Here is a 12,073-nt window from a genome sequence, read left to right on the forward strand (position 1 = left end):
GGACGCTATGGGTCTCACACCAGTGGTGCACTAGTAGGCCCGGGACTTGATCTGCTTTTGCTGGAAGGGGATATATATATAGCTTCTACAGAATTCGGATCGAGACTAGGGACGTTGAGAACACTGGGAAGTTTATTAATGTTCATTAGCGAATCGTCTCCAAGTGTTTCTTGAATGCCATGAAATTCCAATTTCAGGCGTCTGCTGCTCAATTCCAATTCATTTATGGCCTCTTGTACCTGGGAAAGCCTCTCAGGGATTGCCTCTTTTTCAATTTTGTCAACACGTTTTTCAAGTGGCTTTATTTCTCTGTCTTGGTCATCCAGGCGTTGCAGAATTACGCCATTCCTCAGAGACATGTCCTTTACCAAGCACTCCATGTCTAGCACTGTATCCTTCAAAGGCATAAGCTGCTCGAGCTTCTGAATTACGATTGCAAACTGCTGTGCAATATCGGTATTACTGGCACCATGGCTGGCTACTGCAGTTATAGTGCCACCCTGCTTACCTGGGCGGCAAGATTGACATTTCCAGTTTGTACAATATGGTGTGCTTTTTGATCTCAGTGCTTGATCAGTAGCATCGCACCTTGATCCAAAATGATAGGTGCTTTGACAAACACTGCAGGTAATGGCTGAGTCATCGCTTTCGCAAGGTTCCTAGCACACAGGACACTCTGGACTACACATGGCATGTACAACAAACTGAGGCAGTAGCAGCAGACATGCGCATAACAAATAGTCGGTTTACGGTTTGAAAAATCACACCAACGTGCAAAAGTATTACGGTGAATTACTTGCAGTCTGCACACTGCCGCCGCTGCTAATGATGGGGCTTGTTGAGTGCGCTGGTGTTTTGTCAGGAATCTGGACCACTGCACGTCGCGGTGAACAGCACGGTGTTGGACAGGGCAGGTAATCCCGGTGTTAACTAAACAGAAGCAATCTCGGGCTTGGCTGTTACTTGAAAGGGTCAATAGATAGCTCCTGCAAAAGTATTATGGTGAATTACTTGATGCAGTCTGCACACCGCCGCTGCTGCCAATGCTGGGCTTGTTGAGTGCGCTGGTGTGTTGTAAGCAATCTGGACCGCTGCGCGTCGCGGTGAACAGCACGGTGTTGGACAGGGCAGGTAATCCTGGTGTTGACGAAACAGAAGCAATCTCGGGCTTGGCTGTTACTTGAAAGGGTGGATAGCTCCTGCAAAAGTATTATGGTGAATTACTTGATGCAGTCTGCACACCGCCGCCGCTGCCAATGCTGGGCTTGTTGAGTGCGCTGGTGTTTTGTAGGGAATCTGGACCGCTGCGCATCGCGGTGAACAGCACGGTGTTGGACAGGGCAGGTAATCCTGGTGTTGACGAAACAGAAGCAATCTCTGGCTTGGCTGTTACTTGAAAGGGTGGATAGCTCCTGCAAAAGTATTACGGTGAATTACTTGATGCAGTCTGCACACCGCCGCCGCTGTCAATGCTGAGCTTGTTGAGTGCGCTGGTGTTTTGCAGGGAATCTGGACCGCTGCGCGTCGTGGTGAACAGCACGGTGTTGGACAGGGCAGGTAATCCCGGTGCTAACTAAACACAAGCAATCTCTGGCTTGGCTGTTACTTGAAAGGGTGGATAGCTCCTGCAAAAGTATTACGGTGATTTACTTGATGCAGTCTGCACACCGCCGCCGCTGTCAATGCTGGGCTTGTTGAGTGCGCTGGTGTTTTGCAGGGAATCTGGACCGCTGCGCGTCGTGGTGAACAGCACGGTGTTGGACAGGGCAGGTAATCCCGGTGTTGACGAAACAGAAGCAATCTCGGGCTTGGCTGTTACTTGAAAGGGTGGATAGCTCCTGCAAAAGTATTACGGTGAATTACTTGATGCAGTCTGCACACCGCCGCCGCTGCCAATGCTGGGCTTGTTGAGTGCGCTGGTGTTTTGTAGGGAATCTGGACCGCTGCGCGTCGCGGTGAACAGCACGGTGTTGGACAGGGCAGATAATCCTGGTGTTGACGAAACAGAAGCAATCTCGGGCTTGGCTGTTACTTGAAAGGGTGGATAGCTCCTGCAAAAGTATTACGGTGAATTACTTGATGCAGTCTGCACACCGCCGCCGCTGCCAATGCTGGGCTTGTTGAGTGCGCTGGTGTTTTGTAGGGAATCTGGACCGCTGCGCGTCGCGGTGAACAGCACGGTGTTGGACAGGGCAGGTAATCCCGGTGTTGACGAAACAGAAGCAATCTCTGGCTTGGCTGTTACTTGAAAGGGTGGATAGCTCCTGCAAAAGTATTACGGTGAATTACTTGATGCAGTCTGCACACCGCCGCCGCTGCCAATGCTGGGCTTGTTGAGTGCGCTGGTGTTTTGTAGGGAATCTGGACCGCTGCGCGTCGTGGTGAACAGCACGGTGTTGGACAGGGCAGGTAATCCCGGTGTTGACGAAACAGAAGCAATCTCTGGCTTGGCTGTTACTTGAAAGGGTGGATAGCTCCTGCAAAAGTATTACGGTGAATTACTTGATGCAGTCTGCACACCGCCGCCGCTGCCAATGCTGGGCTTGTTGAGTGCGCTGGTGTTTTGTAGGGAATCTGGACCGCTGCGCGTCGTGGTGAACAGCACGGTGTTGGACAGGGCAGGTAATCCCGGTGTTGACGAAACAGAAGCAATCTCTGGCTTGGCTGTTACTTGAAAGGGTGGATAGCTCCTGCAAAAGTATTACGGTGAATTACTTGATGCAGTCTGCACACCGCCGCCGCTGCCAATGCTGGGCTTGTTGAGTGCGCTGGTGTTTTGTAGGGAATCTGGACCGCTGCGCGTCGCGGTGAACAGCACGGTGTTGGACAGGGCAGGTAATCCTGGTGTTGACGAAACAGAAGCAATCTCGGGCTTGGCTGTTACTTGAAAGGGTGGATAGCTCCTGCAAAAGTATTATGGTGAATTACTTGATGCAGTCTGCACACCGCCGCCGCTGTCAATGCTGGGCTTGTTGAGTGCGCTGGTGTTTTGCAGGGAATCTGGACCGCTGCGCGTCGTGGTGAACAGCACGGTGTTGGACAGGGCAGGTAATCCCGGTGTTGATGAAACAGAAGCAATCTCTGGCTTGGCTGTTACTTGAAAGGGTGGATAGCTCCTGCAAAAGTATTACGGTGAATTACTTGATGCAGTCTGCACACCGCCGCTGCTGCCAATGCTGGGCTTGTTGAGTGCGCTGGTGTTTTGTAGGGAATCTGGACCGCTGCACGTCGCGGTGAACAGCACGGTGTTGGACAGGACAGGCCAGGCAGTAGAGAAACCAGTCATTGGAAAGACAAATATTAGAGAATGTTTACAATATTTTTTTATCTTTTGCTTATTTATTGATGCTGCCATCCCTAGTGTTTGGATAGTTGGGTGGGAAAACAGTACAGTTGCACCAAACAGGGAAGTGTATAAAACAAGGCAACAGTACAAGCGGAAGCTTTGCTGCAAGCACCAGGAATGCAGTAATTTGAACATGATGTCAAGGTAGTGCATGGCTGTAAAATTTTTTGGTTAGGGAGGTTATTCCTCTAGGAAATAGTTCTTCAGAGAAAATGGGCATTTAAAACAGTTATTGGATACATGGAATGCAGTTAAAGCTAACAGGTGCTTTTGTCTCGTTGCTCATCCAGACAGTGCAACACACACTGCTGGAGTGTTGTGTGGACATCGTTTCAAAGCCATGTTGGGTCACCGTGCCAAAGCTTTTTATACTTTTTATTCTTTCCTTTTATCTTTTGTCTCTTGTTTGCGCCACCAACCGTGGGGCCCACTGTTTGTGTTCCATGTGACAAGGGAATGGATGAGAAGAGGTGGAGTATGTATATATATATATGGTTTATGGTGGTTTAACGTCCCAAAGCGACGCAGGCTATGAGAGACGCCGTAGTGAATGGCTCCGGAAATTTCGACCACCTGGGGTTCTTTAACGTGCACTGACATCGCAATATCCTCCCTCAAGAATTTTTAACGTGTTTTGTAGAAGCTGTGTTATCTGTAGTTAGAATCTTAATTTCAGCATCTTCTCAGCTTTCCCTCTCTTCTCATCACTTTTTGGGGGCTCAAAGGTCGGTGCTCCTCGCGCGGCCTGAATGTAGTGATGGAGTGAGTTTGCGTACTCTCCTCGGAAGGTGTTTTCAGCCCCTCTAAGCACGAGGGTCTTAAAAACATATCTTACTGAAACTTAGCATGCAGTTATATCACGGACTGCTGATTTCAAATATGCATTCAGATTTGAAATATTTCACCTGGAAGGAAATGTATGGAAAAATAACATCATAATGAGGTCATTTCTTTCGGGCCTTTGTAGTAATTTCTCAGTTAAAACAGTTTTTTTTTTTTAAATATGTTGACGATTTCAAAGGTCCACCGCAAATCCTAAATCTTTCCTTTTTCTTTTAAACATGATAGATTAGCAATTGAATCAAGTGTGAGCTGATTGGTAATTACTGCCTCATGGTTTTTTCTTTCTGACTTATCGTATAAACGCATGTAAGGGCCGCCCTTTTTTTTCCAGATTTGAGGGTCAATTTTCGGGGTACACATGATGTACGAAAAAAATTTCTTTTTAAGTAAAAACGCACCAATCTGGGAATGAGCGGCATTTTCTCCACTCGCGGTGATTCCGACTCTGAGCTGGTGCTGTGCTCTTGTGCATGCTCATCCCACAAAAAGTCGTGCAACATGTCTGCTGTCAACGCGTAGCCGTTGTTCCGCACTACGATCACATAGCAGAGCAGCTCATCTTTCAGTTCGGGGAACTTTCAAACCATGCTTTTTGCAGCTTGTGTTCCTCAATGCATCCTTTTGGTTGTACCATCGTTGGGCGCACTTCTCGGTCACGCCGAATTTCCTGCCCGCTTCATGCTTGCCTGCCCTGTTTGAGGGCAAACTCCCAGCCGTGTAGCTACTATTAAGGTGCTTCCCCATCGTGCTACAATTGCAACGCTCGGGGAGCAGCACACGAAAGCCACAACTTCGGTGAACTAACATGCTAGCACGACTCCCGTACCTTTGACAGCCACAAAAAGCTGGAGTTGATGATACTGATGCCGATATGGATAGCAGGAGCTCGCGGCAGAGGAAAAAGTTGATGATGATGATGACCTGTGGCTTCAGACGCCATCAGTAGCGTCTTAGCTTCTTTGAATTGAGCAATTTTTATAAATGCCTCACTGGAGAAAGAAGTGCAAAATCTGTTGTAGAATGATGCACAAAACCATGTGTATTTTGTTCTATATTTCCTTCCAGTTGAGGTATTTGAAGTCTAAGAGCATATTTGAAATCAGCATTCTATGATATGGTATGGTGCAAGATATGGTGACAAATAAAAAACGTCTTTAAGTCTCTTGTCCCCCGCTTAGCAGCTTAAGTTTTACAAGGAAAACAGCGCAAGATGTGTCTGGTGGTTTTGAGGGAAGGTGTCAAAGTCCCACCGTGGTTTATACTTTGTGGTCACGAGGAGTGTCGGTCTTTTCCCTTGCAGTGAGGGCAGCAGCAGCAGCCTGAGTAGCAGCGAGAGCGATGCCGGCATCCTGACCAACGATGAAGGCCGCGAAGGTGGCGTCCCTCTTTTCTCCTTTCGCTTCCTGCATGAGGTGCTGCTGTGCCACTGTTCTGTGCCTTTTGCATTTCCTTGTGCGGAGTGCGTTGCAGCGGCCATCTGAGCCCCACCATCCGGAATGATTTTATTTATTTATTTATTTATTTATTTGAACGTACTGTTAATTCCACTTGGGATTGTTACAGGAGTGGGTTTCATATACAAGAATATACATTTGTACATCCAAATCAGCTTTAGCGGGGGAAATTCTAGAGGACTGTGTACAATGCGATGTTGGTATGGATTAAGGAACCCCAGGTTGTCCCAAGTCAAGTTTAGTGAAATATACTTACAGTGAAGAAACAATTGTAATATCCGGTATACAATCATACAAATCGCAAAACCTTTGTATTGATGCATACATTAATAAAAGAGTACAGTGACCATCTAATAGTCAAACTTTTGAGCAATTACTATCACAGTGTCCTCGAGCACTAGGCAAACAGTAGTTGTGGTGCCAGTAAAAATGGGATTGCTGAAGCATGCAATGGGGCCATCAATGCTGGTCTTCACGCATTCGCACAACTTTACTGGAATAATCACCCGAAGCTTGTCCCAGACCTCAGTTCTTGGGCTTCTTTAGTGTTTCTTAGTGCGCTAGCACTTATGCCTTGCTAGTGAAAAAGTCGCCCTGTCTGCAGTTTAAGCCTGAGGATAGCAGGCTGCCCAAAACCCTGTGGGCAAGAGGAAAGGAGAAAAACCGGTTTTGTTGCAGCGGCAGCCAAGTGGAAAGGAGGATACTTGTTTCGCAATAGCTGCAACCAAGTGTTGTATCTATGAGGAAAGGAGAAAATCATGTCACACTAGTTGCCCCCAAGAAACAAACAGGTCACACAGTAGGTACAGCTCAGTTAAAAGGGGGAAACGTGTATCACACTATGAGGAAAAGAGGACGTGTGCATCATGGCAGTTTAATCCTGCATCACACCAAGAAAAAAGGAAAATATTTGCGTCAGGCCAGTTCTAGTCATGTGTTCAGATTGCAGCAGACAGTGGGAGAACACATTATGCACAGAATGTATCGTATTTACAGGGCTGTAAGTCCACCTTTTTTTTTTTTTCAAAATTTAAAAATCTGGAGTGGGGGGGGTGTCGACTTGCATAATGGCATGGCACCATAAATAAGGCAAGACAAACGTGATATCAGGGATGCCACAGTGTGGTTGCAATTTTATTTATCTATTTATTCAGCATACCCCTAAAGGCCCTCCTTCGAGGGCTCTACCCAGTAGCATTCGGCTATTCTGCGCGCTTTTTCGAAAAGAAGTTTCCTTTTTTTGTTTTACTTTCAACTGCACATTCTGTGCACAAGGGAGTGTGGATAGGTGATGGAAGAGCCACTGTTTCAGTCTTGGCGGCACTGTCACTCAGAACAGCACCGCTTCTGGGGAGTGTCTGCAGCTGATGGAAGAACTGACGCTGCTCATGCGTAGTTTCTCTTTGGCTCTGTTTGACGCATTTGACGGCTGCCGGCCACGTTTTACCAGATTTTACTGTAGTGCTTCATCAAACATATTACACTGAAGAAACGAACAACTGCACGCTGGGCTGCAGTTCGACATCTGGGAATGGGTGATACACTTGTGGCGGCTGCAGCAAGGCAAAATTTTCAGCTGTTCCACTTGATGGCTTGGTGCGAAGTGTGGGATTTTGCGGTAGGACGACATGCCATGTTTGTTTGCAAAGTGGGGGATTTCACTTGACGACGACGTTAGAACGACGTGCTGTGGGACCGCAGCAATGACGACAACAGCACCGCTAGCAAGGACTAGTAGTCCTGCCACTAATACATTTTTTTTTTTAATCTTCCCAGAGGCACGCCTTCCTTTTAATGCGATAGCATTAAGGAGCTCGTGAGGCTGAAAAGCCGGCGTTGTTGTTGGCGTCGCCACAGTCTGCCACAGCTTCTCATTGCCCTTCGTGCTCCGTCAATGCGCAGGACTGGCACACCCCTACCCCGCCCCTCCCCGCGTCCAGTGGCTGAAGGTGGCTGCTGATAAGCGTTGGCGGCCGATAGCACTATCACGTTCTACACTTAAAGGCGAAGCTTAAGCGTCCTCCTAGTTTTTTTCTTTTTCCCTGATATGCGATATGAGGGGGGTCAACGTACAGTCTTTGCCAAAAGTAACCGGGCACAGGTAGTTTGTTTCTTAGCCGCGTAGCTAAGCACTTATGGCAGCCCTTAATTTCTGAATCTCTGCAAAGTAAGGGAAGCCTCGTGTCCTCATGTTTTGACACCTTTCAGTTACTAGGGATGCCGTAACGGCTCCGGTATACGGTTGAGAAGCAAAAACCTGCTGCTCGGTTACTTTTGGCAAAGGGGGTACAATAGTGTAAATACGATAACCTGTGTAGTGCACCAAAGAAGGTGTAATTGTGCACTGCGATTCCACCTGCGTTGCATTAGCTTAACCTGGTAAATCGTTCATCATTTTTTTTATGCTCAAGGGAACTACTGCATTATGGAGAGGATTGCAAATGAAGTGCCCCCTCCCCCATCTTATGCTTTTTACCCTACCATGCTCTCTGGGAATTGGAGAAAACAAAACAGCTTGGTCCAGCATTGAGGCAGCCCTTTATTGCAATATTTAACAGCAGATGGTGCCATTGTGCTGCTTACCATGAAGCTTTGTTTACCAGCCTCCACAGGCCATTGTCATGGCAGCTTCACTGTTTGGAAAGTGTGCAAATGATCCCGAGAGTTAGAGTGCTTGGCTTGCAGTTCTGAGGGGTCGTAGCTTGGGAAGTAGGCTACTTTCTGCGCTCTTGTGTGTGAACATTACTCTCTCCTATATCAATGACAAGAAGAAGGACGTTCTGGCGGGCTAGTTGGTTCATGATGAACAGAAAGGGTATAAACTGCACGAACAAGACGGAACGAGAGGCACACAAATCGACTGACAAAGCGCAGACTTCCAACTGAATTTTATTTGTGAAAAACACATTGTTAATAAGGCCAGAGAACATAAGAAAAAATAAGAAAAACACGTCACCATAGGGTTCAACGATAGAAACATCATCAGAAATTTACAGGTTAATCAGATCCGATGTGAACACGGACGTGCCCTTCTAAAAACTCTAGCTCTGGTGTCGATTGCGACAGCGAGGGCGAGCTAACGCAGTCGTCACCTTTTTTGGCTATCAGGAAAGCTTCGATAACCTCCCTTTCAGTTTTGCTGCGTGCATAGGAGAGGAAAGCAGTTTTGTCTACGAAGGGAACGCAGTTGCGGCTGTCACAGTTTTTGCAGTGTAATGGCAGATTGCTGCCTGTGTTGGTGTGCATCGATCGTCTATGTTCCAGGGCTCGCTCATTGAAGCACCGGCCAGTTTGGCCGATGTAAACCCGTCCGCAAGATAGAGGTATCTGGTCGATAACCTCGGAGGCACACCTGGTGAACTTGGTCTGATGATTCTTCTTGCATGACCTGCGTTCCGATCTTGTTTCTTTTTTCTCTTCTGAGAGCATGGGACAAACTTTTTTCAACTTACAAGGCGCTGAAAACACTACTTTTATTCCATATTTGCCTGCCACCTTCTTGATGCTGTGGGAAAGGCAGTGAAAATATGGCATGACGAAGGGAGGGGTCCTGTCTGCACTTGGATCTTTCCTTATTGCTTTTTTCATCCTCTGAAGAAGGCACTCACATGAGCTGCGAATTACTTCCTGAGGGTAGCCCGCGGATTCAAGTCGCTTGACTTGATTATGGAAACTAGATGAAAGAGAGTGAACACATGACTTATGAAGGGCAGACAAACAACACGACATGATAATGCTACGCTTCACTAACTTCGAATGAGCACTTTTATAAGGTAGGAGGCTTTTGTTGAACCTGGGACTGTAAGCCCAGCAGACATGAACATCAGAAAAATGCAATTTTAAATCTAGATACTGAATGCGGTTGTCCCTTGTTACTTCATGAGTAAAACGGAGTCCTTGCCCCTCAGAGGAGAAGGTGGCGAGAATGCTAGCAACCATGTTGTCAAGGTGAAGATTAGTACTGTAATCTAATATCACAAGATAGTCGTCGACATAGCGAAACACATGGAACACCGGATGCTTTGAAAGCTCTGGTTTCAGGCGCCTGTCAAAGGAAGCCAAAAATATGTCGCACAACTGTCGCAGACTTTTGAACATAAAATTGCCCGTCATGAAAGCTAGCGGTAGAGTTAAGATAAAACTGCAAAAGTTCTAGGAACTGCTCTGCACTAATGCCAGCAGTATTCTGGAAGTCAACTTCATGTTCGTCAATACTGTCTCTGATTGCTTTGAATAAACCATCATGAGGCACGGAGTAAAACAAATCTTCTACGTCGATGGAAAAGGCCGTAGAAGATAACGGAATTCCGTCTTCCAGGACTTTTACCAGGTCCTTCGAGCTGCGGATGTGGTAAGGATCACTGCCTGCAAGTTTGTCCAGGTGTGGTTTTAGAAGGGATCCCACAATGTGTTGCCAGCTGCCTCTCTCCGAAATAATAGCGCGAAGTGGGCAATCCATCTTGTGTGTTTTGCCGGTGAAAAACATCTCCAGAGTCCCTCTCGGCTTTTGAGACCGAAAGCGCGACAGAACTAAGGTTCATTTTCTTAGGGAGCCTGGTAGCTTGCTTTCGCTGTATTTCCCTTTGGAATTCAATCGGATGAAAGTTCTTCAAGACAGCTTCAAGACAGCAAAAGGGACCGAAGTTTTGCTTCGAACCTTCAGCAGGACGTTCTGAACTACTAGCCATGGTGTGCCTCTGAGGTTATCTACCAGATACCTCTATCTTGCGGGCGGGTTTACATCGGCCAAACTGGCCGGTGCTTCATTGAGCGAGCCCTGGAACATAGGCGATCAATGCACACCGGCACAGGCAGCAATCTGCCATTACACTGCAAAAACTGTGACAGCCGCAACTGCGTTCCCTTCGTAGACAAAACTGCTTTCCTCTCCTATGCACGCAGCAAAACTGAAAGGGAGGTTATCGAAGCTTTCCTGATAGCCAAAAGGGGTGACGACTGCGTCAGCTCGCCCTCCCTGTCGCTATCGACACCAGAGCTAGAGTTTTTAGAAGGGCACGTTCGTGTTCACATCGGATCTGATTAACCTGTAAATTTCTGATGATGTTTCTATCGTTGAACCCTATGGTGATAGTGTTTTTCTTATTTTTTTCTTATGTTCTCTGGCCTTATTAACAATGTGTTTTTCACAAATAAAATTCAGTTGGAAGTCTGCGCTTTGTCTGTCGATTTGTGTGCCTCTCGTCCCGTCTTGTTCGCGCAGTTTATACCCTTTCTGTTTGTCAATGACAAGTCCTATCAGAATAGCGTTATGTGCGAAAGCTGTGAGCCAGCAGTGGCTGGCGCAAAATTCACTTGACCAGTAACATTTATCAGAGGTCTCGAGGGGCATAGCTACAGCCTGTGACTTATACATAATTCACTAGTTTGTCTGAGCTTTGTTCTTAGCAAAAAACTTCGGGGCCTTCTTAACGGCATTCTTAGAGAAGAAAATGCAGAATCATTTAGGTTGCCTACTATGGTGTCTGCAATGAGTGTGTAATGTTCTAGAGATATTCGGGTCCAAACTCCAGTTGGAACCGGTTTAATTGCCCTTGTATGATATGCATCAGTCATCACCTTCTAGGATGTTAGAGTACCTTCATTTGGATTATCGTGTCAGATTATACTGATCTGACTAAATAATCCACATTAATCCACCCACTAATCCTCACCAATCCACCTTAATCTCTTTTCACTGCAAGCCAACTTCCAGATTTTGGGGGTCCAGATTTTCAATTTGGCAGTGCCCTGTGATTGGTCCACTGGTGGCCGTATGCTATTGATGACGTTGCAACCCTCTCGACCAGTCGGGGAATTTTATGGCAGTGAAGATGGAAATTTTTTGTGAGACGACAATTTGAGTGCTATCTCATTAAGATGACGTTGCAGGAGACGACGAGCAGAGTGACTTTTTCCATGAGGGCGGTCCCAGCTGCTGGTGGGAGGAGGACCTCTTTGGGGAGCTGGATGCTCGCTTCCAGGCCATCCTGGCTGGCAGCTTGCGCCACCTGTCGCCAGCTGCCCGCCGGGCCTTCCACAGTGCTAAGGTAAGGGACTGGTGCCACTATATATGCAGATTGTCGCCTCAAACGATGGATGGGATGTCAGTCTGTGTGCTGAGCACTGTATAATCTCGTTATAGCAGACCTCAATAGTGCTCAAAATTTTGGTCTGTTGTATAGGACGGGACGTCTCCAGAATCCAAATACTGTTACAACAGACTGATGTTTAACCACACTTGGGCTACATTGAACATCTACTTCTGAGAGAAGATAGTCAGCTTTGACTGAACTGAGCAACTAACAGCTTTTGACACTATTTCTGCCTCCATTAGCACAAGGCAACCGAATTCTTCGGGTATCTTTCCCAGTCTCAACTCGTAGAAAGGTCCACTTTTGTCAGCGTTAAAAATGTCGTGTGGTTCATAGCC

At 47.0% G+C, this 12,073-nt stretch overlaps 1 protein-coding gene across 3 annotated transcripts in view; it reads left to right on the plus strand.

The window, feature by feature from the left end:
* The window catches only part of LOC144132310 (uncharacterized), a 115,355-nt gene that overhangs the window by 58,443 nt on the left and 44,839 nt on the right, over positions 1-12,073 (plus strand). For all 3 annotated transcript variants that reach the window (XM_077664629.1, XM_077664630.1, XM_077664628.1), the window contains exons 5-6: positions 5,490-5,563; positions 11,533-11,690. In XM_077664629.1, coding sequence (XP_077520755.1) covers positions 5,490-5,563; positions 11,533-11,690 — 232 coding nt within the window. The remainder of the gene's footprint in view (positions 1-5,489; positions 5,564-11,532; positions 11,691-12,073) is intronic.

The sequence above is a fragment of the Amblyomma americanum genome, chromosome 5 (assembly GCF_052857255.1).
Source record: "Amblyomma americanum isolate KBUSLIRL-KWMA chromosome 5, ASM5285725v1, whole genome shotgun sequence".
Lineage (NCBI taxonomy): Eukaryota > Metazoa > Arthropoda > Arachnida > Ixodida > Ixodidae > Amblyomma > Amblyomma americanum.